Genomic DNA, 27,494 nt, shown 5'->3' on the forward strand with positions numbered 1-27,494 from the left:
AGTTTTCACAGATGCAGTTTTCACAGTTAGCATTTTGATTTCCTGAGGATTTGTTTAACATTTTATGTGTTTGTCAAGAGTTCAGTTAGCTACGTTATTGCTCATGCCTATTTCACAGGAATCTCTCCAGGCTGCACCTGGACCAGACTAGACAAGGTTCAACTGCATTCAAGGAGGAATATGCCCTCTTATGCTTACATAACAATTCCAGACTAATTCCCCACTTGACTTCTTACTTGACTCAGTCAGTCTCTGCTACAATTTCTACTGTATTTTAATGATGTTTCTTTTTTTTACTTCAATGTCTGATGCAAAGACATTGTATAGAAACTACCACAATATTTGAATGATTTCAGATCATTTTATGTTAGGATGGTTTATGCCAGGATGGGGATTTTTTTGAGAATTTGAGGATTAACTTTGGGTTACAGAGAATGTGCCTACTGATTTACCAAAATGTTCATTTTTGCATTTTGGACAAAGTCAACGATTTAAATTAGCCCTGCTCTCAAACTAAGGCTGTGAAGTGCTTGGATTGCCACCCTCACTTTAGGCATTTGTCACTATATGCAGTATTTACCGGAACTTCAGCTAATTTTGTATAAAAATATTCCTATGCTAATTTTATATGAAACATTTTAAATTACACATTGTGCCATATGTTTAAATATTAAAATCCAGTTCTAGAACATTATCTCATCTCTCTAAACCTTGTGATTAGTCATTTGAGTACTCATTTAATAATGAATGAAAACATGAAATCTACATAGGTACTTGTCCTGAAGGGGTTCAGTGCCAAGGAGGAAAAAAAAATGACAAGTGTAACATTTTTTCGATTCCATGCCTCAATAGATTCTCAGTACTAATAGGTTCTATGCATCAGTGGATTTCAAAGAATAATAGATGCCTCATGGCTTCGATTTGATGTGTCCATTTAGGCAATTGCCTCAGTGCGAAAATTTTATATCGAGCATAGATATACAGGTTTTATTTCCCAATGGCCAAGCTGATTGACAAAGGCAATTCAAAGTTGTTTTTCCAACCAGGCAAAAATTGCCTGTGTGCCGCCACGAGCTACCGCTCCACCCAAGTTTCTTGTCTATGTAGGTTTATTGTACTATTATCAAACCAAGAGCAGTCTGTGCCCGTGTTTGGGTGTGTCCGTGGAGAAGATCTAAGACCAAGAATGAAGGGGCGCTCCTCATACTAGGGTTGAGGATTTTAAAAGTCAGCAACCCCGCCTACCGAACTTGCTTTCGGCGCCCCTAACTTTAACCAAATTGAACCCTCAACAATAGCCTGTGTGACTCTTAAAAGGCGTGGACAGGTTAAACGAAGCTTATATAACCCCAGTCTCAACGTGGGCGTCTGCTAGATTCTTTTTCCTTTGCCCAGCTTCGCGAGGGAGCCAAGGCAGGTGTTACGCGCGGGGTGCAAAAGGCCCTTCCCAACAATTCCTGGCCACAGCGCGGCGCCCAACGCGGGAGGCAAAGTTACGAACCCCAAAGCGGCTCGCCGCCTCAGACTCCTCTCGTGACCCCCTGCCTCTCCGCTCGCGCGACCTCCTTGCGGTCAGACACTCCGCCCCTCCTAACCGCCCTGTCACTCCGGTCTTCCGCAGCCAATCGGGCAGTCTTCTGCCACCCTTTCCCCACCTCCTTGTCCTCTTGGGAGTGAGGGAAGGGCTGCGAGCTGAAAACTAGAAGGGGAGGGGGGGGTTATTGAAGAGAGTTGAATGATTGAACTTTTTTCCGCGAGAGTTTTTGCTGCGCTGAGGCTTCGCGTCCGCCGCCGCCTCCCTCTCCCTTTGCGAGGTGAAGCGGCGCAATTGCACGCGGTGCAGAGTGTTTAGTGCTGTTGGGGTTGTTTTTTCCTCCCGCACCCGGCTGCGCACGAAGCCATGGGGTTTAAGGAGCCCGGCGTTCCTTTGACTCTTCTCCTTTGGATTACCGCTTCCTGGGGCTGCCTGCCCGGCTGCACTGCCTGGGCTGGAGAAACAGCAGCGGCGGCGGCGGCTCGCCAGCAGGACGAGTTCTTCTCCGCCACCAGTATTTATGGAGCCAGATGCAGCTCCAGGTGTCTCAGCTTGCAGATTACGCGTATCTCTGCCTTTTTCAAGCATTTCCAGGTATGGGGAAAAACACCCAAACCAGTAGCCGCGCCGCGCCTTAATGAAACCCGAGTGACTTCTCGTTTTCCCCTCTTGGCCAGGTCTAGTCGGAAAAGTCCTTTGAACTCAATGGGATTTGTTCTCAGAGATGCGCAGGCGATGGACCGCAGCCTTAGGCGGCAGTTTGGGCTGAGGTTCACAAGTGGGCTTCGGCGCTTAGGGTGCATTTATGGAGTGCAGAAGACGAAATGGATGGGGCTGAAATGCATTCGTTAGAAATTAGACCTCCTCACTCAGCACCATTTATTCCCGAGGAGCCATCAGGGAGGAAAACAGGCTCGCAACACAGGTCGATCCATACTGAGCCACTGGTACTCTGCGCTTTTCACTGAACTTTGTAGCTTCTTAAGAAGCTCGCAAGCCTGCCTTTTCCCAGCGAAATCGATCCGAGAAGCTTCTTAAAGCTGGTCCTATCGGGCTGATCTCTTGACCCTAAGCGAGCTGTCCCACCGGATGAATGCTCCCGTTTTGGGAGTCGCGCCGCTGGTTGACTTGGCTACTTGTTCAACCGGCGTTGATAGCGGAAGTGGCGATTTTAATTAGTATAGCAGCAGTTGGTTGATTTACCGAAGCGATTCAGTCATTTGTAACCGCTAAAGCTCGGGCTGGGTATGTTTGAGGTTTGAAAGGTGAAGACGTATACATTTAAGCGGTTTTGTAACCTGGAGGTGGAAATAACTTACATGAAACAATACTAGTTTTAAGTGACATAGTTGAAGATGTGTAAAAGAACCTGTATCCATTTCTGAAGGCAGTTTTAAGCTGCCACCCTGTATACCCTTTTACTGAAGAGTAAAAACTTATTGGCTTGGTTGGAAACTGCCTAAAGTAAGCTTGCCTGGTTAAAGTAGATCTATAATAATCATTCATGTTCCCCAAATAAAGGGTGGAGTATGTTTTATTTTTGAAAATTAACATAATATGGTATATCGTGATGTGTAAGTGGCCATGCTTTTCAGTATTTAAGACAAAAAAAAAGAATGGCATGATTTTGTATATAATGACTTGATTGATATACATCAAAGCCCTGTTATCAGCTTAGATAGCTTATTGTCTTATTTTGATAAGTTGCTGGGAATCAGGTAACATATAACTTTAGAAATAAAGTCCTTTTATTCTCCTTGTTCAGTTGCTTAATTTTTGAACATGTTTGCACACTCCCAGTGTACACGGGAATGTGAGAATTAGTTATTTAATAGAGCTGTGATAAAAAGCCAGTGATTTTTGTATCTGACCCAGAAACATTAAAGATCCATTGACTTAGCATTAGTAGAGAAACGTTATGAATAGCTTTCTGCACTATTTTTAATAGACATCAACTTAAGACCCATAAATTACTTGAATCTCAAAATTACTCTTAATTGGAGTGATTTCTATCTATTATCATCCCATTAAAGGACTATGTGTATGTTTCTGCATGTGTGTTTCTGCATATATTGAAAATGGAACAAGACTGCATATCTTAGTTTCCCTAACTTGGATCCAACAGATATGACTTTGTAAGGAGAATAGCAATAGATCAGTTTACTAACTACTAATTTGCTTGATCTTTCTCAAAAGAATCAGAGGTCAGACTGTCTCATTCCATTGACATAAATAGGTTATGATGAAACAGTTTGCACAGTTCTGCACACTATTGGGTTATTCACTCATAAACAGGATTTTTTAAAAGTGGTTCCTAAAAGCAAGAAGCTAATTTATTTCCTGTGGCTCTTTACAGGTGTCCTATTTAGCTTTGTGGTTCTTGGAGTTATTTTGAAAAATCTAGTACATGGCTTGATAATTGTGTGCCCAGACAATCATGCTGGGATAATTCTATTTCAACATTCATGTATGCATAGTGTTTAGTGACACGTGAAGCATAAAAAGATGCAACTATTTTTCTTTGCATTTTTACAAAGAGAAATACAATTTTCTTTATAAATCTCAGCTAAAGGAAGATGATCAGTAATAGGATTTCATTCTCAACATTTTGTTTAAAGTGTATAATTTTTTCTCCATGCTTGTATATGCAGATATTGTTTTTCTGTGTTTTGTAGAAATTTCAAAAGTAACTAAGTAGCACAGTACTTGTGTATTCCCGTGGATCATATTGGGCAAGTGAAAGTGGAAATTTAGGATTTTCTGGATGCTCCTAACCCTACTTAAACTGTGTATCACATCTTCCCTACCTCCAGTTTCCCAAAATGGAATTGCAGTTGTTATACATTCATTATCCGTGCATCCTAAACATCTCAAGGGAAAAGCCCCATTAAATTCCATTGGGATGTTTTTCTAGCTTTCCAAAATCTGCTATTAGATAACCTCTGCTCCAGAACCTTTCAGAAATATATTCAGTAATGTCACTGGATACTATATTCTGTGCATATCTGTAAATCTGCTTCTGCTGGTGGGATTTCCATTGTTTCATGGAATTAAGTGATACAATAGAGAAGCCTCTCATCTAGCTGGATATATTGGAACCCAAGAAAAGAATAAATGTTCCTTGTTTAATAAGAGGGCTTAGCTATGTGCATTCCAAGCTTATTGTAATGTGTTCAATCAACAATATCAGCAGCTATTATGCATATTTGTCCTGAACTTATACCACCATATTCAGAAGTGGGCTTACACATTGGGGAAATTGGGATTCCTACAGTAATACATTTAGACCATGGTTGCAGTTACAGTATTATCAAGTCGGCATACCTGGGATATATGCAATATATCTCATGGCGCAACCCAACAGCTTTTCTTAAACAATTTTTAGCTTCTAAATCATAATGATTAGGTTGTATAACTCTCTTGAATTTGCTACATATTGTTAATGGGGTAAAGAATATCCAGCAAGAATCTTCATTACATGCTTTTTTTTCATTTTTTCATGGCAGAGCAACTTTAATGTATTTGCTAGAGCCCCTAATACCCCATAAATCATGACTTTTAATATTTGTGCCAAACTTTAAAAGCCTGAGGTATGATTTCTATTTTTTGGTTTAACAAGCTTCAACACATCAAATAAGTCCCATAATTTTCCCTGCAAATTTTTACACATCCCACATAAAACAACTTCTATCACACCTTTATTAAAACTATTACAAACACTAAATTCACCTTCTTTGATAATGCCACTGTGCTATAACCTACGTTCCTCATGATTGAAATAATTATTCTACCCACTTGGAATGTATCCTGAAAAAAAAACCCCCCACCATGTTTACTGTGGACAATGATTAGATACATTTCTAACTTAAGAGGATTAGATTTTTTTTAAGGAAAAAGTGGGTTATTGTGTGACATAGAAGGCCATGCTTGGCTTTCACAGAATAATGATTAAAATAGCATTGTAGAATACTTCCTATAGAAATTTCAGTTGGGTATTCAAAAACAATCTGACTTTTTGATTTGGTAATTATGTGAGCATTCAGTTCCTAGTCTTGAAAATTCCTACGTTGGTTGTGAAATGCTTTTCTCAGCCCCGAGAAACAGAGATTTTTGTATAGAGACAGGTGGTATTATCATTATAAAGATAATGATAAAGAAAACATCTTTGAAAGCATTTTGTTTCATGAATGAAGTTTGCATATATACATACATTAGAAATCCAGATAAATAAGCAAAATATGCTTGATTGTAAACTAAGAAAATGTCTTCTGTGAGCATATATTTTATTCATCAGGTATATACAAATAATTCATTACAGTTAATTATATTGAAAGGCAATTAATTTTTTTAACTGCTGTCAGCTGGTTGTAACTCTTTGTTTTACAGTTGGTTAAAAATGTAACTTACATACACCAAGTCTGTTCCTACATAAAGTCTTTTTTTAATGTGTATGCTTTCTTGGCAACAATTCATTCTGAAACAAAACTGCTAACAATATATGTTTCCAAATAATAGTGATTTCATTTTAATTAGCTGGGGAGAAAATGGTCAAAATTCTGTTAAGATTTAATAACTATTTATTGTCAACTAATCTCTTTTTCTGCCAGTAAATTGCCCATCACTAGTTTTAACTGTAACCTGTGAACAGTTTCGATTACTAAATTATTAAGTATATTTAAAACATGAAACTCTGGTTTAGTGCAAATGAATAACAGTAGTATTAACCTTTTAAAAAATGATCAAGTAAGGGAAGAGTGGTAAGATACACACAATAGAGACTCTGTTTGTGATGATTAGGTTCAGCAGGTGTGCACACCATTGTTTTGCTCTGAAAACAAAGATGACTTTGGAATTGCTCTTTTTTCACAGTAGTTTCAAAGGTCTTTAAAGTGTAAATGATTCCAAGCAGAATCATTCACTACCTGTCTCAGATTTTAAAGGAAGCTGGTTCTTGAAATAACTGAATAGTAGGAGCAATTGTCTTTTTCTGTAAGAAATACTTACTGAAGATGTGTGTGTTCCTTCTGTGTCCTGAGGGATTCAGAATGATCTGCATCAGCCTTTGATTTAGCATATTCAGAGTTTAATAGTAGTAAGATTGTCTCAAAGAATGTTAAGAAAGGTTGAATAACCTTTTTTTAAGTAGGCCACTACATATTGTGTTGTTTATTAAGGCTGATTTTTCAAGTTCAAAATATGTTACAGTAACTGTTTTTGGCTATAAAGTGAAAATAAAACTAAACCTCATGTTGTTTTCTAATTATTGTAGTAAGGAAAGCAGGGTATGCTTTCATTAGTAAAGTATGTTTGTGCAACAGTGAGTAGTAATTGATACTTATAGCTTTAGTAGGGAGAGAGAGAGAAAAATGAGAAGGAAATAAGCTAAATTAGCGTTGCATGCCAATAGACTCGTTTTCTTGCCATGTTGTAGGGAATATTTATATATGTAACCTCCAAACATATTCAGAATTTTCTACCTATATAATATTGATATTAAATTGTTAAAACTTTGTCTTTGGACATAGAATATGTTCCTTTTTGACTGTAACATTCCTGGATAGCTAAAGAATTTGATATTAGGATGGAGTCATATTTGCCATATACAATTCCTTGAACTTGTAGAACTGGTGAACCACCTGATATATTAAATGCTGTTGAGGATAACACTTTAATTGTTCTTTTTAGCTGGAACTATTGAATCACTCTCCTCCACCAAAGAATAAATGCTTCCGCTATGCCATGACACTTCTTAAAATCTTTTCCCAATATTACTTTTGCATACTAACTCTCCTATTCCTGAGGACCTGCTGCAATTAGTTCTGATATGAGTGATAAAAACGTTACCATGAAGAAATCATGGGAATCATTATTTAAATAAAATTAATTGTTATGATTAAAAATCCTTTGTACTCTTTACTCCATATAGTCATTGCCATATTCAGTAGATATGAAAGGTAGGAAAGATTTATTTATTTATATTGAAGAACATCTTCCAATGATTTATTGATCTATTTTATTTGTGTCTTCTGTAACAATTCTTCCCTGTTGAAGCTACCAAAATATATCTATAGATGTCTGCCTATACATTGGAGTATCTCAAATCATAATGATAAATCTATAACCCTGAAATTTTCTGCCAATTTTTAATTAAGTAGCCATACAGAACTAATCAAGTAGCACTCATATAACACTAATCTATCAAACCCTGTAGACTCTCACTCATCAGAAATGTGGAAAACCAGCAATTTTCACAAGAGTTTGTGCAAGAGGTAGGTGCTCAGCAAAGTCAATATCTAAAACTGGAGTCCAAACTCAGTTCAAAAATTAAGTGTTTATTAAGTAATTATATATATTACTATATATATATATATATATATATATATATATATATATATATATATATAAAGTTTTCGTGGGTACTTACCTGTATGGTATTCGGCTTTGTTCGGGTATTTTCCCACGTCATTATAGTTGTGCTTTTAAAGTTGTAGCGACGTTTTGGCAGAATCTCATCTGCCATCATCAGGCTTCTGTATTGTGTCTGTCTGTGAGTCGAACACAAACAGAAGCCTGATGATGGCAGATGAGATCCTGCTGACAACTTTTGCTACAACTTTAAAAGCACAACTATAAATAAATAAATAAATAAATATATATATATATATATATATATATATATATATATTTTCATAGATTTCACATGCAGGTCTTGGCATGTTTGGGTCTTTTCCCGTGTAAGATTGAGAGCATCTTGGCAACGTTTTGACGAGGTTCCTCTCGCCATCTTCAGGCTGGTGCTTTCAGCTTCATGCTTGTGCGAGCAGGTAAGATGGCGAGTGGGACCTTGCCGAAAAGTTGCTAAGATGCTCTCAATTTGTATGCCAAGATGCTCTACATACATACATATACACAGACACATTCACACACACATATATAAATGCGCACACACACACACACACACACACACACACACACATATTATAAAATTGAATATTTTATTAAATAATTATACATGTAACAAGATTGTTATTGGCACTGATTATTTAGAATCAATAGCTTACAAAGGTGGAGCCACTAAGATTCCATTGTATTACAATTTACAACTATAAAGGCCTTTAGAAATGCCTGTTCTGTTCTTGAATTGCGCAGTTGCTTTTGGATCTTTGATCTCAAATATTTATGTAACTGGGTTGACTTCCCCTCCCACCTTAGCCCTCAGCTATAAGATTTGTGAAGTCTGAACTTAGTTGTTAAGTAAATGCGGCCGCTGAAACATCTAGAAGTTGATATTTATCCCCTGGCAAGGAATCCTCAATGGGAAAAAACCTTGGTAAAGGATAGACACTGATAAACAAAGCACTTTTTCCAATAAACTTAAAATGGTTTGAAAATCACTATTGCCCTTCCTTTTCTGTTTTTCCCCAGTCTACTCTAACAATAAAACATTAGTTTCCTAATCTATAGAATTAATTGGCTAAATCAGTTTGGTTGTCCAAAGCAAATCTTAGTTTTGCACCTTGTAACCCAGGAGTTCAAGCCAAAGTGGTTCATAATTTCCTTATTTTTTTAAAAAAACCCTCCATACATCTTAAAAATATATATTAAAAACCTAGATGTGCATGGACTTATTAGTGTTAGTTCACCTCCTATTTCCCCTTTTAAATTCCTTTCTTCTGTCTGCTTTTCACCCAGTTACTGTATGTCTGACTGAGACTATGATAAGTGGGTAGAAAGATGCCAGGGTATGGGAAATTGGCAGGCAAATAATATATCCTTTGATATTTTGTGCTGGAGCCTAGGTGAAGATTACAACTAAAACTATCCCCTTCCACATAGGTTAATTTAATGATACTCATTCTTATGTCTTTATGCAAGCTGACAACTGGATTGCAGTACCTATCCCTCTGATTTCAAGCCAATGGTAAGCACTGATATCTTGGATGCTTTGAGAGACTATTCTGTAGATTTCAGTGTGGTAAAGGGATTGGGAATTTAGAGTTTGCAGATTGTTCTGAGTGACAAAATAACAACATATAATAATTTGATCTGTTGTGCACATATGTAATATAGTTTATATATTCTTATTTTCTATTTTAGAATTGTGGACTGTGGTAGAGTGCAAAAGGGTAGAAAAAGTGCTACCTAATAGCTGTTAGGTATACACACTTTTCAAAACAGAGCTGAGTTGTGTTTAGTGGGGTATGTCATGCCTCTGGAAATAATCCAAAGTCTATTTCTATAAAGAACTCTTGGTTTTCTATCCATATTTGAATAAGGAACACATAAGTCAATTTCTGATTGACTAAATATGAATTAACTTATTAATTCTTGGCACTGAACACTATGAATTCAACTGAGTTCTCAGAGTTTACGTTTTGAGAAGTAGCTTATTTAAACTGGAAATCACGTGACTCTTAATTCTAATTGGTTTGATTTTTTTTATTTGTGTGGTGACTCACATTCAGATTTAATGCAAGGTTTAGGAAGACTGATTCATGAGAAGAAAAACTTAGACCAGAAGTTAGGAAAATAAGTAAGATATAAGCAGTCATCTTCTTTTTGCCAGATTCATGTTTTTCTGCTTCTTGTACCATTATGTATAACATGGAGGATAAGAAGTGTTGCCATATATTCAAAATATGTCAATTTCCTTGAGTTGAAAAGAGTATTAATAAATGTAGCTTCATTTTGGAGGAAAATATATTTAAGAATTATAAAACAACAAATTATGACTATATGAAGATATCTTGTGCAAATACTATCCTAGTTTATATCTTAGAATTGCTTATTTTCAGTTCTAAGGAATTGATTTCCACACAAATCTTTCCCATCCTGTTATTATTAAAATTAAAATGATTTCAACTCTGCAGTATCCAAAGATTTGACTGATTGGGACCCACCACTGTGTGGTAGATGCTGACCAACAAAGGAAGGTTTAGTAGTTTGGTTTAATGTAATATGCATGGAGAGTAAGGAAGAAGACCTTGACAGAGATACAGAGACTCTATTATTAAGACAATAAGGATTGAAGTCTAGAATGTCAAGATAACTTGCTTAATTCCTTAATTCATAAGATGCAGCAAAAGTATGACTTGCAAGATTCTGTCAATTTCAATGAAGTAATTGTAGATATCCTATGGAGTTACTTCATATTCTGGTCCACCTAGTGGGCTGTATGTCAGTTCAGGTTTTATAATTCATAAACCATAGTTAACCTATATGAAAATATCATTTCGGCTTATTCTACAACCTGGGGCTAAAGCATAACATAGCAATTAGTATGACTCTTAAGTTGGTCACTATATTTCAGTCCAATCTATCTTTCAAGATTGTTGTGAGAATAAAATTAGAGGAACTCCTCCACCCTGATAGATTACTTGGGATATCACTGTAAAAGCTTAAGTGGAATAATATCTTTAACTGCTAAATTTAAATACCACAGTTAGTAACTCAGAAATAGCATTCTTCTATTTCATTTGCCATCCAGCAGTGTAAGTTTGATGTTAACCAATAGATAATGCAGTAAATTATCTTAGCTTGGTTGCACAGTAGTTATGTAAATAGCCATATCACTCAGATTCTCAAACCCACAGTTCTAAATCAATTATCAGTTAATGTACCTAACCAGGATATTATAAAGTTTTTGAAGTTGGAAGAGGGGTTCATCTGCGCCCCTCTTCCCTGTTCATATGGGTTCCTTTCTGCCTGTGGACATTGAGGAACAAAGATACAGTTTTAGCATTATTATTGGTTTATCGCCGTGAATTTTTGGTGTATATGGTTTTGGGGATTTTGCTTTTGTAAACTTATTTAAAAAAAGAGATGGTGGCATCAACTGCAAATTCAGGCACAAAAATTAATAATCTCCATTTGGTTTCATTGGTTGGCTCCTCATGGATCACTAGGTAAATCAATGCATGAGATTTTTAAACAGTCAGTGATATCCAGCGAAGCAGGCCACAGTGTCATTTTCATTCTGGCATTTTATTTCTATTTTTTTCTAGTGTTGAGTTCACAGTGAATAGAAATAACTGAAATAGCTATTATAACTTTTTTTTTATAGTTGGTACTACAGGATTTTGCAAAAGGGGTTTCTCCCTGTTATAGGCTAAAGAATTCTAATTTATCTTATTGTGTTCTAAATTTATCTGTGTCTCACAAGAATCTCTTTGAAATCACTTTGAAAGTAGCAGTGTATCTACTACTGCTGCAACTGAATCCAGTTTTCTTGCTGCTGGATGTTCTCTTCTCTTTCCTTTCCACATTTGCCAGCATTATGGATTTTTAAAGAGAGTATAATGCATCCAAAATAAAATGATTTGAGCCTTGTTGTTTGTACTTTGAATAGAACTCTGAGTTCTAGAATTCATTTGTTTATTTCCTTGACCATCCAGGATAATGTAGTCTCAGGAATATTCTTCAATGCCAAAGTTAAAAAATGTCGATATTGTTTTTATCCTGCGTGTTCTAAGTGCACCTTTTACTTCAAATAGAAGCGTTGACTTCACAATTCTGAATTTTGTATGTATGAACAGGTCTCGGCATCTGAATATCTTTTTCAAGACCTTTATTGCTATTCTACTAACTACTTCTATGTAGGATGTTTTTGGTTGCTATTTCCTGTACTATTGACCGACAATCTAAAAGACTGAAACTATGTACTATTTCAATTCCTTCTCTGTCAGTTCTAAAGCTGATTGCTGTACCTGTTTTATTAAATTGGTACTTTTTATATTTAAGCATAGCACCATTTTTTCTGTACTTCTTGACATTTATCACTACAGCTTCCAGCTCTTTGTTATATTATAACTTGATAAGAGAGTGAATAATTAATATGTTGATTAATAATTATAACTTGATAAGAGAGTGAATTATAACTTGATAAGAGAGTGAATAATTAATAAGTTGATTAATAATTAGTGCATGAAGCAAAAATAGTTAATGGCCTGCAGTATGCTGACAAAAAATGAGAACCACATCGCAATTTGTTCCAGGGATAGGATTGATCTTACTTCAATATTACTAGATCTATTTTAAATTGAAGAAACACTGCTTTCTTCTTGAGCAAACTAGTTTAGGATTAGGTGATAAACCTAGGAGTATGAAACCAATGAAGATAAACAATGACTTATTTGAGCAAGCAAAGATTTTAAGTGATTTGTTGTTTGCTCATAGGCAGTGTGCTTATTAGTGAAAATATATTACAGAGCTGTAAAATAATGCAGCTAATTGGTACTCCTCTGCTATTGCAATCTTTGTTCTGTCATTTCTTATATGAAAAGGGAAGAAAATGATCGATTGTTGTATATGGAATATTACTTTAACAATTTACTGGCTAGATATTGTAAAAAGAAATAATAACATTCTTAGCTGGCACAAAACTCTTAAATCTATCTTTATTAACTATATGGTATTTATGGCATCCTCTTAAATGTTGTTATTGCCCCATCTTTTCCTAAGATTTGCTCGTTTTATGTTTATTAAAAGTTTTACATTTATTTATACATGTGCTTTAACATACCTAAGATAAATGCATGGATATTGCTGCCAAATATAAGAACATTATTCTAAAAAAGGTTTTGATCTTTAATAGCTGATGATGTAATATGCTTCTGAGTGTATGATGTGGAAAGATATAAATGTAATTGAAGCTTGTTTTTTAATTGGAGGGGAATATTTTGGTGTATACCTTTTTTCTAATAAATCTAGGAAGTAGTAGACCTGAAGCTATCTGATAAGTTTTTATGTTATAATATTTGATTGTATTTAAAATATTATTTTAAATCTTGTAGATGGGCATGCAGTTCATAAAAAATTGAAACAAACACTTTACCTGTAGTGACTCCAATCTGATCATAACGTATAGATTTCTCCAACTTCTGAAGAGAGTTGTTTATTTAAAATAGATAACTGAAAAATAGTCTCATAATTAAAGTAAGTAGAAGAGAATATATAAATAAGATTTTAATTACAACGTTTAGTCTTCTTTTTTTCTTTTTTACCAATCAGTTCATGTTTCATCATTGAGACAATAGTCTATGTAGAGAAGTAGAAGGGTTTTAAAATTAGAGGCTATAAATAACTACTGACTTAAGTACAGAAGGTTTATGACATCAGCAGCTTTTATACCAGCAAAATCTTTTTCATTACCTTTGTATATCATACTACAAACTAAATAATCTCTTGCACAATTTATATTTTGATCATATTGTATCTAGGCAAGTATAAATAGTTCAGTTCCAGTATTAAAATAAAATTCTAACTAAAAGATAATGATGAGAATACTAAAATTGTGCCATTAATATTTATATTCTTTCTTTTTATTCTGCAGAATAATAGTTCCTTGGTTTGGTGTCAGAATCACAAACAGTGTTCAAAGGTATGTGCTTGCCATATTTATTCATCATTATATTTTTGGGTCTGTTTTGATTTCTGTATTTTTCTCAGTCTAGTTCTATAATATTTCTGTATTGTAACATCGTTTTTGGAATTGTAACAACCCCAACAAAAAGGTACTTTACTTTTCATATATTATTGTAGTTGCTAACAACTAATCATTACTTATGCATTGATAAGATTTTGTAGAAGCAATTTATATTAATTATATAAAAACTACCTTTAACTTACATTGGCTTTGATAGCTTATTTTATCTATCAGGGAGACGTAAAAATGATTAGTCATGGCTAAATTGAGCAAATCAATCCACACTCATCACTTTTTGGGGAGGGAGCAGGGAACCATTTATTTGATTTATATCCAACCTCTCTGTCCAAGCATGAAATGCTTTGTAACATAAACAAGTCACTAAAATGCTCCTAATAATATTTATTCTACAAGCAGTGTCCATCAAGGAAGGAAGTTAGCAACATGTTTCTCTAACATTCTAAGGTCTATTTTGATGCTGAATATTCATTCTGTTAGTAATTTTATGCCGTCAGATCTTAATTTATTTGCAGATTTCATTTGGTCTTACTGGTACCTTCTGTGTGTGTTTTGACTTTTTGACCTTCTGAAGATTAGAGTGAAACTGAACTAATAACCATTTGATTCCACTGGAAAAGCTTCTCACCATGATCCCTGAAGAGAAGCAACAATGATTCATCAGCTTTAGAGGGTCAAAGAAGAATTATTGGACTTGGGCACTGCCTGCTCTTTTCATTCACATACATTGTTGAGTGCATTTATCCCTACTTTAAAAGCCCCCCCCCAAAACCATTAGAACTATGTTTTATGTGCAGAGGAATTGGAGGGACCACTTATTTTAGTCAAACTTTCATAATGGTACCAAGTAACATCATCAGATTTGTGTTGAATAGTTGACTTTATAAAGTAACAGTAAAAAACAAAGGCCAAATTACCAGCAATTTTGACATATATATCTGATTAAAAGATGAATTATTTTTACAAATAGATATTTCCATGTAAAAAGAATCTTGAAAGATCACAATTTTGCTAGTACTGTATAATTTTTTTCTGGACAGCACTTTTGATTATTTGTGAGTTTCTACTGCAGAAGTTCTACTGAAACATATGCATACCTTCTAAATTCAAGATTACTTAATTGTCTTGTGGCAATTTGTTTAATAGATAAGGTCTATTTTAAATGAAATTAATTGTCTCACGTGGGATTTTTAGACAAAACATGTTTAAGAAATAATGCACAACTTCATCATTTTGGAGGACAAGAGTATATAACCTTGTAAATTAAGAAACATAAATTGTTACTTTTACCAAGTGATAATGTGGAATATGAAAATATGGTATTTTGATGACTCTTAAATGACAAACTCTTTTTATCTATATTTTTATTTTATTCAAGACAAGGTTAAAATACAAATACAAAACTCCAAACCAAAAACCCAACAAAAAACAAAAAAGGAAAAACAAAAAAAGCACAAAGCAATTAAAACATCAGCAACACATATACACATATTATAAGTAACAAACTCCTAAAATCTCTGTTAGTGTTTATTCTGTGAAATGAATTAAACAAAGATTGTTTAATTTTTCTCTTTTTCTGAGATTATCAACATTAGTTGTAGCATCTATTCACAAAAGCTTTTCAAATTTATTTTCATCGTACCTTAAATCTTACTTTAAAATGTGATTATTTATTTATCTGTTGTATGTGTTACTACTTTTGGTATCCTTTCAATGGATAAAATTTAATATTAATTTTTCCATTTTCTATATTTACAGTGTGCTCTACAATAGTCTGAGTAAATATACTCTGAAATTAAAATCTTTGAAGTTAAAAAGTGAGTGGAAAATAAATTAGAATTTAAATGGGAATCCCAGTTTTGATAAATTAATGTGTTGTTATTTATTATGTCTCAACTTTTCAAATTTGTCCTGTTTTCCAAAATATAGAGGTTCCTTGAGCATATGGCATTTTGCTGTTAGTTCTGATAGCTTGTTCCTTTAAAGAGCAAGAATACTGCTAGTATTTGATTGGATAATAGATCACTTAAACATTTGAAATAAAATATAATGAAATCTCAATTTAATGAATTGAGTGGTGAGGTACTATTTATTCTTTCCAAAAGTCCATTACTTGCAAATTATAACAGTTTAGCAATTTATATCTCTTGTGTAATTCTGTCATTACAAATAACATTTTTAGGTTTTGATACCTGTTTTGATGTACTGTAGTTTGATACGTTTTCTTCCCTTCTGTTTTTTGCAGCAAATATTTTATTTGTTTATTTTATTCAATTTCATGCCTAAATAGTTAATCAAATTTTCTTGGTGTAGGAAAGGTATTTATTTGCTTAGTATTGTGGAGATACTTGCAAACAATAATTTTAAGGGGTAACTGAACACCATGTAAAATATAAAGAAGGAAGCATATTAAGATATCGATCAATTCAATGAAGTATTAGAATCATATAAGAAAAAAGAAATGATGACATAATAAATTTTGCTATTTTATATGTTGTACTTGGGAACTGTGATGAACTATAATTCTGCATATATAGAAAGTTTCTAAGCTTTTTGCTTTAACTTGGAGACTAACATATTCAAAGAGTATTCCTTAGAAAACAATTTAACATTTCTGTGGCATTAAAAAAAATCAGTCTATTTTTTTATATAAGGTTATATAAAAGCATTTATTCAATTACTGAGTGGCAGTAAGCAAATAGAAAATTAAATGGAACTTTTGTTCCATGTTAAATTTCTCATCATATACTAAATTATTTATACCTTTTAGTATTATCTTCTTGGAAATACAAGAGAAAGATTAATGCATTGCCTATAGGTTTCCCATATACGCTATACCCATGATGGCAAACTTATGCCATGCGTGCCAGAAGTGGCATGCAGAGCTACCTCTCTGGGCATGCCAGCCATTGCCTGTTGCTCTTCCAGGTTCCAGTGCACATATTCATGCCAGCCAGCTGGTTTTCGCACATACGGGAGCACTGGAAACCAGAAGAGGAGCTCCCCGGACTGTATGCGCATGCTAGCCAGCCTGTCTCCACACATGCAGGAGCACTGGAAACCAGAAGGACAGTTCCCTAGAGTGCATGTGCATTAAGACCAGCTGGTCTTCACACGTGCATGCATGTTAGAAGTTTCCAGTTTCCAGTGCTCTCATATGCGCGCATTGGAGAACTGATCTCCTGGTTTCCGGCACACGCATGTGCTTCCATTTTGGCCACCACTGTGCTATACCATTTCAGACAAGTGGCTGTCCAATCTCTACTTAAAAGCCTCCAGGGATGAAGCACCTATAGCTTCTGACGGCAAGCTGTTCCATTGGTTAACTGTTCTCATTGTTAGGAAGTTTCTGTTTCTCCTTAATTCCAGGTTGCATTTCCCTAGGATTAGTTTCCATCCATTATTTCTTGGCCTGTCCTTTGGTGCTTTGGAAAATAAGTTGCCCCCCTCCTTTTTATGGCAGCCCCTCAAATACTGGAATACTGCTGTCCTTTTTTCCCTCTAGATTAGCCAAACCCAAATCCTTCCATTGTTCTTCGCGTATTTTAGTCTCCAGGCCTTTAATCAGTTTAGTTGTTTTTCTTTGCACTTTTTCCAAAGTCTCAACATCTTTTTTGTAATGTGCTGACCAAAACTGAATGTAGTATTCCAAGTGTGGTCTTACTACGGTTTTATAAAGTGTACTAATACTTCATTTGGTTTTGATTCTACAATCAATGATCATATTAACTTTTTTGGCTGCTGCTGCTGCTGCACACTGCTGGCTCATGCTTAAGTGATTGTCCACTAGGACTCCAAGGTGTCTCTCATGGTTACTGATTTGAGCTAGGTTTCACTTAATCTCTATGAGTACCTTGGGTTTTTCCTGCAAATTAAATCTTGCTTTTCTCCACATTAAAATTCATTTTGTTGGATAGGGCCCGTTGTTCAAGTCTGTCAAGATCTTTTTGGATCCTAAGCTTGTCTTCTGGGGTGTTGGTTATTCCTGCCAGCTTAGAGCCATGTGCAAATTTGATGAGTTCCCCTTCTATTCCCTCATCTGAGTCATTTATGAAGATATTGTAGAGTACTGGGCCTAAAATGGTACCTTGTGATATCCCACTGCTAACTTCTTTCCATGTAGATGTAGTATCATTAAGGACTAGTTGTTGAGTATGGTTTGTCAGCCAGTTACAAATCCCTCATTTTTCTAATTGGCCAAGAAGTAGGTTGTGATCTTCTTTGTTGAATGCCTTTCTGAATTCTAAGTATACTATGTCCACAACATGCTGGTCATCTAATTTATTCACTTTGTCAAAGAATGAAATAAGATGGGTTTGGCAAGATCTGTTTTTAACAAACCTGTGCTGGCTTCTAGTTATAACTTTATTTTGTTGCTACATGTTTTCAGATCTGTTGTGTCATTCGTCCCTATGAGAAAGAGGAGAAAAGGGTAGTAATCTGTGGATCTAATTATTTTGGTCAGGTTCTCAGCCACATCTGTGATTTTTGCTACAGGAGACAACATATCTCCCTAGATTGAATATCTGGTCTGCAGACAGCAGGTTCTGTTCCTCTGAGAATAGAATCTCCTATCATCACCAACACTCCCCTTCCCTTTTTGTGGGGGGGCAGTTTGGGGTGCTTTTCTGTTTATCACAGGTGTGTTTGATTATGTGATTTTTTTAGGGGTATTTGGTGATGTCTCTTTTCTGGATGTGAGCATGATTTCTTTAAGGAGGAGGTTGTAAGTCTTTGTCTTTTCATCTAGGAGGAAAATCCTTGCTCAGTTATATACGGGCTGCATCAGGATAGGTTATATTGGGCAGTAGGGGTATGTTAGATGCTGCTTCTCAATTCAATTGTCATGTTTCCTTCTATGTGTGACATGCCTCCCATTTGTCTTCCTGGAAAGGTTCATCCACAGGTCAAGTCCTTTAGGAGTTTGTTCATTATTTAGTTCGATTTGGGTATAGCCTTCTTGCGTAGGTTAGAGTTTGGATAGAATTACCTCTAAATCTTTTTATTTTTTCTTCTAATAGTTCATATAGTTTACATTTAATACATGTATAATTTGGTTGTTCTTTGGCATAAGCACATACATGGAACATGTATTGCATACCACAATTATGTCAGTTACCTTTTCCATGACTTTCTTTCTTTTTGCTGGTTCTTTTAAGGATTAAAAAATATATGTAAAAATAGGAGATTTTTGTATCACTATATATTTGAAGAAAAAAGAAAAATAATTTTAAAATGTTCCATTTCAGTAGTTTATTTGAAGATGTGGAAGATTTCCTCAGTTTTTCAAAAGAAAAAATTAAGTTAAATTTTTTAAAATGTAGTGGTTCATTTAATGTTTTCAAAATTTAAAAGTTTCACAATTTAAAAATGTAACATTGTATATTGTACATTGTAAAATGTAACCTCTCTTTTTTTGATTGAGATAAAGGGCTTTGGTGTTAGCTGTGTTTCTGTCTTCTTTGTTCTAAGTAATTATCCTTGTTTTTTATCCTTTTTTCCTTCCTTTTTGATCTCCTTTTTCTACCTTGCTATTTATTTAACTTTCTTTACTATTATGTTTAGTCTTATTTATCCTCTTCTTCCCTATATATTTAAAGTTTTTGCTCCTATTCCTCCCTACCTTATTTTTTTAAGTTTAAAATTTGCCCAATTTATTTAATTAGATTGTTAATCTTATTCTTCCCCGATTTCTTATGTTCCACTCTTATTCTTATTATTTGCTTATTTATTTACTTATTTACTTATTTATTTACTTATTTACTTATTTATTTATTTATTTATTTGGTGTTCTGAATTTATTTTTATTCTCTACTGAGGTCTTCCCTCCCTGCCTATTGTGACCTCAGGATTAATTTGTTGTGTTCACTTCTGTCACTTGCTGCTCTGGCCACTTGTCACATAGCTCTGGTTGGCTCCATTTTCTTCACACTCTGGTCAGTCAGCTTTGCTCTGTGGTCTGCTCCGCTCAACCCGCCACTCCGCTTAGAACTCTCTAACTTTATAGTAACTGTGGAACAAAAAGATACAGGCCTTTGAGTTGATTAGCATGGTTTTCCTTGAGATCATCTTTGATAACCCAAAGTTATTCTTTCTAAAAAATTATTTGACAATTTTGTTATCCTCAGAATGAAGGCTTTTTTTTCTGAAATCAAACAAAAAACAGGAGAATTTTCAAAGATGAATAAAAACTAAATAGGGAGAACACCCCCCCCCTTGCCCCCAAGGTTTGATAGGAAAGTACAGATGGGGAAAAGCTTGATTGATCAGTTTACATAGAAGTAGTACTCATTTCTCAAGTTTAGACCACATCCCAACATCTGCTCATGCAAGATAATAATATATGGATTAGATGATAAATTTTGTAATTTCCATATGATACCTTCATTTAACATGCTGGCTAGGGACTGTTAGTAATTAAGATCAAAAACATCTGGAGAGTATAACTTAGAAGAACAATGATTAAGAAACAAAGAACTTAAATTGTACATCACAAATGTGCCATAACTATAATTTCTTAGTTTAGTATGTTTGTTTGTTTCAATTTCTTTATGAAAAACAGTAGACATAAACTGGAATTTTACTGCTAGAATAAGAGCTATAAAGAAAAATCCACATTTAAAAAAAATAAATCAGTTATTCCCTTTCTTTTAAATCTTTTGATTTTCCCTCCATTCCATTCTTATATGATCACTGATTTAGTTTTCTTGTCACCAACATAAGAGATCTTTATAATTATATTCCTCATTTATATTATTGTTTGACAGATGTAATATTGTCTCAATTCTGTCCACTCCACTGATACTACTAGGGGTATTTTCCTATTTGCCACTTTCTAATAAAGCATTTTAATGCTGCACAATTGGGTCCAACATACATTTTCCTAAATCTTGTATCTGTCTTCATAGATACTAATATAACAGTTTCAATATTTGTGTTGCCTTGAATTTATATATCAATAATATATAATCTACAAATAATTCCTTGCCTTGCTTTTTTTTACTTCTATTAGAAAAATAATATTTTTAATTTACATTGACAAGAAAGGCATAGCCTTGGTTATCTGAACTTTTTGTGATGCTCTGAAATGCATATCCCTTATAAAGGTAGATATTACTTAACTCTTTGAGATAAAAGTCTGTATATCACATTAATCCAATGAATGAAAAGCTCATCTGAAGGTTCATCTGAAGGAAAAACTCATCTGAAAAAAGAGAAAAAAAAGATCTAATGTGTGAATCACTCCATTATATTATAGTAATTGAATACTAATGTATCTAGTAATGTTAAGCTTTTGAACTAATATTAATCTTTTATGTGTAAAGGATCCCTAAGAAACTAAAAAAAAATTAGAGGCAATTTTAAAGTATTGATAATGTTATATTTCAAATTTTGGTTTAATCATTTAAACATGAAAGAATGAAATGCATAATTTAGGGATACTTATATGACATCCCATTTCCTAACATTTACATATAAAAGTGAGGATTTACTGGGATGTACCACCCAGCTTTCCTTTTTCCTCTCTTTTTTCTTGAGACTAACAAAGCATCACTGACATTAGTCACTGATCGATTGACCTACAGTGTGGCCAAAATGTCATTTGCAGCCTTAAGAATAGAGAGGATTTTGTGAAAGAAAAGATAACTGAGGATACAAATGCAGCAGTCACATAAACATAGAACCTGTTTCTAGAATACACAAACTCCACTATTCTCTCTGGGAACTGCTTTTCAAGACTTCTGACATGAAAGCAGGAATATGAAGAAATGACCTAAATAGAAATTTGCTGACTTATTGAAGGCACTGAAATAAAAGTTCAGTTTTCATTTGTGCCTCCAACACTGAGTAGAGACTGAAAATCATGTCATTGTGTACATTTGAGCAAATAATTAGCCAGAAATGTAGGGAATATATGATTAAATAAAAAAACCCGGAAGGGTAACAGTTATATTAGATAGATGCCGAGCTTTTGTTGATTAAATATATTACACATCATATACATATGTATCATAATTGCCATATTAAAAATGAAAGGTATAATTTGATGATGAATAAAAATAATGCCCATGAAAAAAAGAATAGAAATATACTTTTAAAATTAAATTTTAATTAAGAAAAGGTGGAAGATCAGTTTTTTTACTGATACTGATCTCATCATTTCTACTGTTTCACAAAAAGAAAATACTTGCTTTATATTAAAATATGTTAATATTAAAATATACATAGAACATAGTAATGTAGACAACATTTGATGATAAAATTAAATATTTGACTTTGAAAATACATACAACTGTTTATTTGACTTTGAAAATATATACAAATGTTTATCAGCTAAAGGAAATAGACCTAGGCTTAGATGGCTTGATGTCATCTAAAAATAGTTAACTTCAGATGTTTTTAAGAGGTGGTATAGCAGGATGTATATGTAATGCTAGCCATATTAGTAATAATCTGAATGAAATATTATTTATAGTAACTGAGAAAGAGAAAGGTTTTCAGCATTTAATACTAAGTGAATAAATGTCTCTGTTTAATAACACTTTGCATTTACTTACTGATTCTAATTTCCACTGCCATTATAACCTCAGTAGGGCCTTTACACAAACAAAGTTATTGGGTGTTTATTTGCAAATTACTTCTCTCATTTGTTGCTTAGTCACACTGTTCCCTGGTTTATAATTCTACAGTTGAACCTAATTAAAGAATAAAGTATTGCTTAATATAGCTTTTCTTTCCTCAAAGAACATGGAATCATTAATAGTTTTTAAACTGGTCTATTTTGGAATGCTAGCTTCTCTAAACCTTGCAATGTATTATAAAATTTTTGAAGCTTTGTTTTTTTACTCTAACTCAAGTTTATGCATACCTCTTCAGAAAAGAGGCAAAAGGGCGCTGGGAACTGTATCAAAGCTATTTAAACAGCACAAGAAGATATATTAATGCTGCCATTTTGAAGAACCCAGTGCTTTATCTACTTTAGTAAATTTTGAATTGAGAATGTAGAATATTCACAATGTTGAACTATGAACTATGCTATCTAATAAGCAGTACATTTTTGGTGCCTACAAAGTAGTGGCATCTAACAGTGATTCAATCAGTATTGCTAGTCAATCAGACACTGATTGTCAATGACAGTGGTTGTTTTTCACAGTTATGATCTTTACAGAATGGTCACATGATAAAAATTAAGAACCATGGTACCGGACTCATTTATGATAGTTTCATGTCCTGGAGCCTTGTGATAACTTTTTGCGAACTTCTGACAAGCAGAATCAACGGGGAAGCCAGATTCACTTGACCACCTTGTTACAAACTTAACAATTCAGTGATTCACTCAACTGTGGCAAGAAATGTCATAAAATGGGGCAAAATTCACTTAACAACTGTCTCATGTAGAACCAGAAATTTGGGGAACAATTGTGGTTGTAGGTCATCAAACTATAAGCTATTATATGAATAATCCTTTCTGTGACAAATGTCTCTTCTTTCCTGGAACTATGAATTATCTGTAAAATTATTAATAAAGCTAAATTTTCACATATCATTTGAAATGAGACTTAGGTTTATGGCAGCTATTGAGAGGAGGGAATTATCTTTGTTTGAGAAAATAGTTAACTTTAGACATCTGTGTAAATCCAACAGATAAATAACAATCTTAGAATCTTTTTCCTGTTTTCAGTTGATCTCCATTATTAACAAATTATTGTGGGTTTTTTTTCTTTTCAGTGTCTCTGTTTAATGTATTCTTCTGGGATAAGTAGCAGATTTAGGAAAGGAAAAAAAATCAGGAATTCATGATTTCCTGGATTCAGGAAGAAAAGCATATTAAATCTCCTTTAGCCAATCCAGTGGCCTAAAGTTCAAAGTATGTGAAGTGGCTAGTAAAAACTTGGACTTGTTTGGATTTTATTTAGTTGGACAACAAATAAGCTGCCAAAGACCTTGTATAGCCATGAGCCTTTAGTCTCAATTTCAATTAAAAAAGACTTTGCAAAACCAATTTAGGGGTCATATTTAGTTTGTATCCTAATATAATATATGATGAATGCACTTTTGTTCAGAAAAAATATTCTGTTCAAACTCATCTGTCAATTTGTTTTTATTAACTTATAAAACAGATTACCTACTTTTCATTATAAACATAATCCTAATGTGGACTGATAAAACAATCTGCATTTAAGTATGAATATCTCAAGAACTGAAAGAAAGATCAGAGATGTCAGAGTTTTACTATGCATCTAGATTTCATATGTAATCTTTTCACAGAGGATATCCATAACAAGCTATCCAGAGTAAGAAAATGTTCATCAAGAATTTTTTTTGCTTTAGTTGGCACCTAAAACAAAATACGTATCCAGCTTTGGTCTTGTTTGTGTTCACCAAGCTAACTGTTTTTGTGTTTTCTTGTGAGGATAATTGGTCTGAAAGACCTATAATGACATTTAAAGATTAATATAAATAAATACATTTACAGATCTCTTATTCAGATATAACTTCTCTCTCATCTGCGTAGCATAAATATGCAATGTGGAAAGAGATGAGACATCATGATCAGGAGATAACACTAAACATTGTGGGAATGGGGCAGGGGAAGGAAAGATGAAAGAAACAGAATGAAAGGTTGAACATCTCCAGAATCACAAGGAAAGGTACAGAATGAGGAGGCTAAAAAATATGGAAGAGGAAAAGGAAGATAAACTTGAGATTATGTGGCAAAGACTAATTACTGTGTGAGTTCTTTAACACAACAGTATCAACCTTCAACAGAAAAAGAGCAAGGGAAAATTTACGACTTGCATGATGTAATATTTCTGCTGCTGTTGGCACCATGGCCAAAGATGTCATGCATTCTTGTTTCCTGGAGAAACACTCAATTTCTGCTATAGAAGGGAAAGATCAGCATAAGCAATTTGCAATCTGTACCTAATTTACTCTTCAATTTATATAGTAATCCTATTGCCAATGAGTTCAGGAAGAACACCTGACAATATAATTGCCTTTTCCAAATGGTATCCTTTGGTGCCAAAGAAGGTCTTCCAATGAGGAATGGATGAAATATTTCAGCGGTTATTCAAAGGCAAATCCACCATTCCACTGAACATTTACTATCAGACCCACAACCAGCAAGCCAAATTTATTCAAATTTACTTCATAGATCCTCAAGACCGTATATAATTTAGAATGGAAAGAGGAGGGGATGTTTCCAAGGATCTCTGCCAGCTTTCCATAAACAATAGTGGCGTAGCTGGCAGGAAGTTGCTCCTCTTCCACTGCTTTTTGCCCATTCAAGGTCATTCTGTTTCTCTGTTTAGGTAAAGAATTATCTCTGAAACAGTAATTCAGTTGGGTTTAGGTTGTTCATTGATTGACAAAAATGGAGGTTGGCTTGTTACAGCATTAATCATTTCTTCCACAACACATTCACATTCAGTTTCTGGTGTGTCAGCACTTGCAATGACCTATGGTTGTATCCAGTTTGCTTATTGAATTATATTGTGATAGATAACATGACAAGATGGTCTTGTTTGATTATGGATCAGAGCTACTATGAAAGCAGCAGGAACAGTAAACAAAGCCTGAAGTAGCTGTCAGCCCCTTTTCTATTCTGTTCACCTTCCACTTCATGATATTGCTCTTCAAAGCAATGTCGTGTAGTATTATCTGTTCTGGTATCTTTGTCATGTATGGTAGTGGCAAAAGCAAACTTATTGTATGTCTGTTACATTAAGGTTTTTGTATTTACTATGAGAAATGTTAACTTGCAATGAATAAATTTTCTAAATATTTATGGTTTTGAAAAGAAAAAAAGATAGCTAATGTTTTCTTGATTGTCTTTTCTTGGGATTCAGTATTCATTTACTTTCTGCTTTTTATATTTGAAATATATTGATGTAACAAAGATATTGTATTAGTCTTAGTGGCCTTTTTGTAGCCTTTTTGAAGTGATCTAAAATTCTATTAGCCTCAGCACTATAGCTTACTCTCTCCAACCCATGTCTTTCAGTCCCCTCACTGAAGTTTACAAAGAAACCCTCTGTAGCTATTTAAAGTTTTGTTTCTTGTCATTAAGCACAAGTGTTGTGGGGTGGAAGGAAGAAAATGTGCAATTGAAGAGGTAATCCTTGCATCTCTGTTCGTTGGTACTTTGTCAATCCTCACCCACAAACTTCATTTGTTGAGGGAAAGTGAAATCTTGCAGCAAGACACAAGTTGCTGAAAGGACCAAGAAACAGTTGGCAATATACCAGTACCAGTTGGAGGATATATCAAAACAATTGGATGGAGAAAAAGATGTATAATTGCTCTTCAAAAGGATTAGGTAATTCATGAAGGAAGGGTCAAGTCTCTCCCCACCCCATGTCTCCATTTTTTTTATCTTTTGACATGTGTAGACTATATGAATGAAATCACTCTCTGCAAATAGGGAAATCTACATGATTTTAATGTTCTGTCTCCCTTTTAATTTTCCTTTGGGTTTTCTTTTCAGATTTTGTTGCCTCCTTTTATTATTTCTACTATCAACCCTAAATTTGCCTGTTCCTTCTTTCTTGCCTTTCCTTCTTGTACTTTATCATTTTTCTCTAGCTACCTTTCAAACAACTTATCCAGCATTTTAAGCCCTACAGTGGGAGAGGTTTAGTGCTTAATTTTATTTTTAAATTTAACTATATTTAATGTATGAATCATTAATAACAGAATAACAAGAGTTGGAAGGTACCTTGGAGGTCTTTTAGTCCGATTGCCTGCTCAGGCAGGAAACCCTATACCTTTTCAGACAAATAGTTGTCCAATCTCTTCTTTAAAACCTCCAGTGTTGGAGTACCAGAACTTCTGGAGGCAAGTCATTTCACTGATTAATTGTTCTAACTGTTGGGGAATTTCTCCTTAGTTTTTAGGTTGGTTCATTCCTTGATTCATTTTCATCCGTTGCTTCTTGTCCTGCCTTCAATTGCTTTGGAGAATAGTTATGGTTTTGAAAAAAAAAAGGTAGCTAATGTTTTCTTGATTGTCATTTGATTTGTCATTAGTTTGATTCTCTCTTCTTTGTAGCAGTCCCTTAGATATTGGAACATTGTTATCATATTGCCCCTAGTTTTTCTTTTCATTAAACTAGACATTCTCAATTTGTGCAACCATTCTTTATACATTTTAGCCTTCAGTCCCCTAATCATCTTTGTTGCCCTTCCCTCTACTCTGTACTTGTTACTCAATTAGTTGAAAGGAATTCCTAAAGAATCTGTAGAACCTGGTATATTAATTGGCAGTGCATCCCAATTTATCCTTAAAGTATCGTTTAAAATAGATTACTTTCAAGTAAAACAAAATTACACAATATATAATATTTCCCTGTTCATTTGTAAAGTCAAAGGGCGCCACTTGGGATACATTCTAGAAATTTAACATTCATATCCTTCAAGACTTAAAGCTTGTGTCTTGACTATAATGTGTCTTGATTATATGGAAGAAAAATGTATATGCTAATTGATTATGCCGCTTTGTTATGGTGATCCCAAA

The 27,494-nt window shown here is 34.2% G+C and overlaps 1 protein-coding gene across 2 annotated transcripts in view; it reads left to right on the forward strand.

Moving 5' to 3' along the window:
- The first annotated feature begins 1,661 nt into the window (after positions 1-1,661).
- The window catches only part of ANOS1 (anosmin 1), an 83,919-nt gene continuing 58,086 nt past the window's right edge, over positions 1,662-27,494 (forward strand). The window contains exons 1-2 of one of the 2 annotated variants that reach the window (XM_087938360.1): positions 1,662-2,128; positions 13,866-13,913. In XM_087938360.1, coding sequence (XP_087794486.1) covers positions 1,901-2,128; positions 13,866-13,913 — 276 coding nt within the window. In that variant the 5' untranslated portion in view covers positions 1,662-1,900. The remainder of the gene's footprint in view (positions 2,129-13,865; positions 13,914-27,494) is intronic. The other variant, XM_087938361.1, reaches the window with a different exon arrangement.

The sequence above is a fragment of the Pseudonaja textilis genome, chromosome 8 (genome assembly GCF_049901715.1).
Source record: "Pseudonaja textilis isolate UNSWEBS1 chromosome 8, rPseTex1.2, whole genome shotgun sequence".
NCBI classification, from domain to species: Eukaryota; Metazoa; Chordata; class Lepidosauria; order Squamata; family Elapidae; genus Pseudonaja; species Pseudonaja textilis.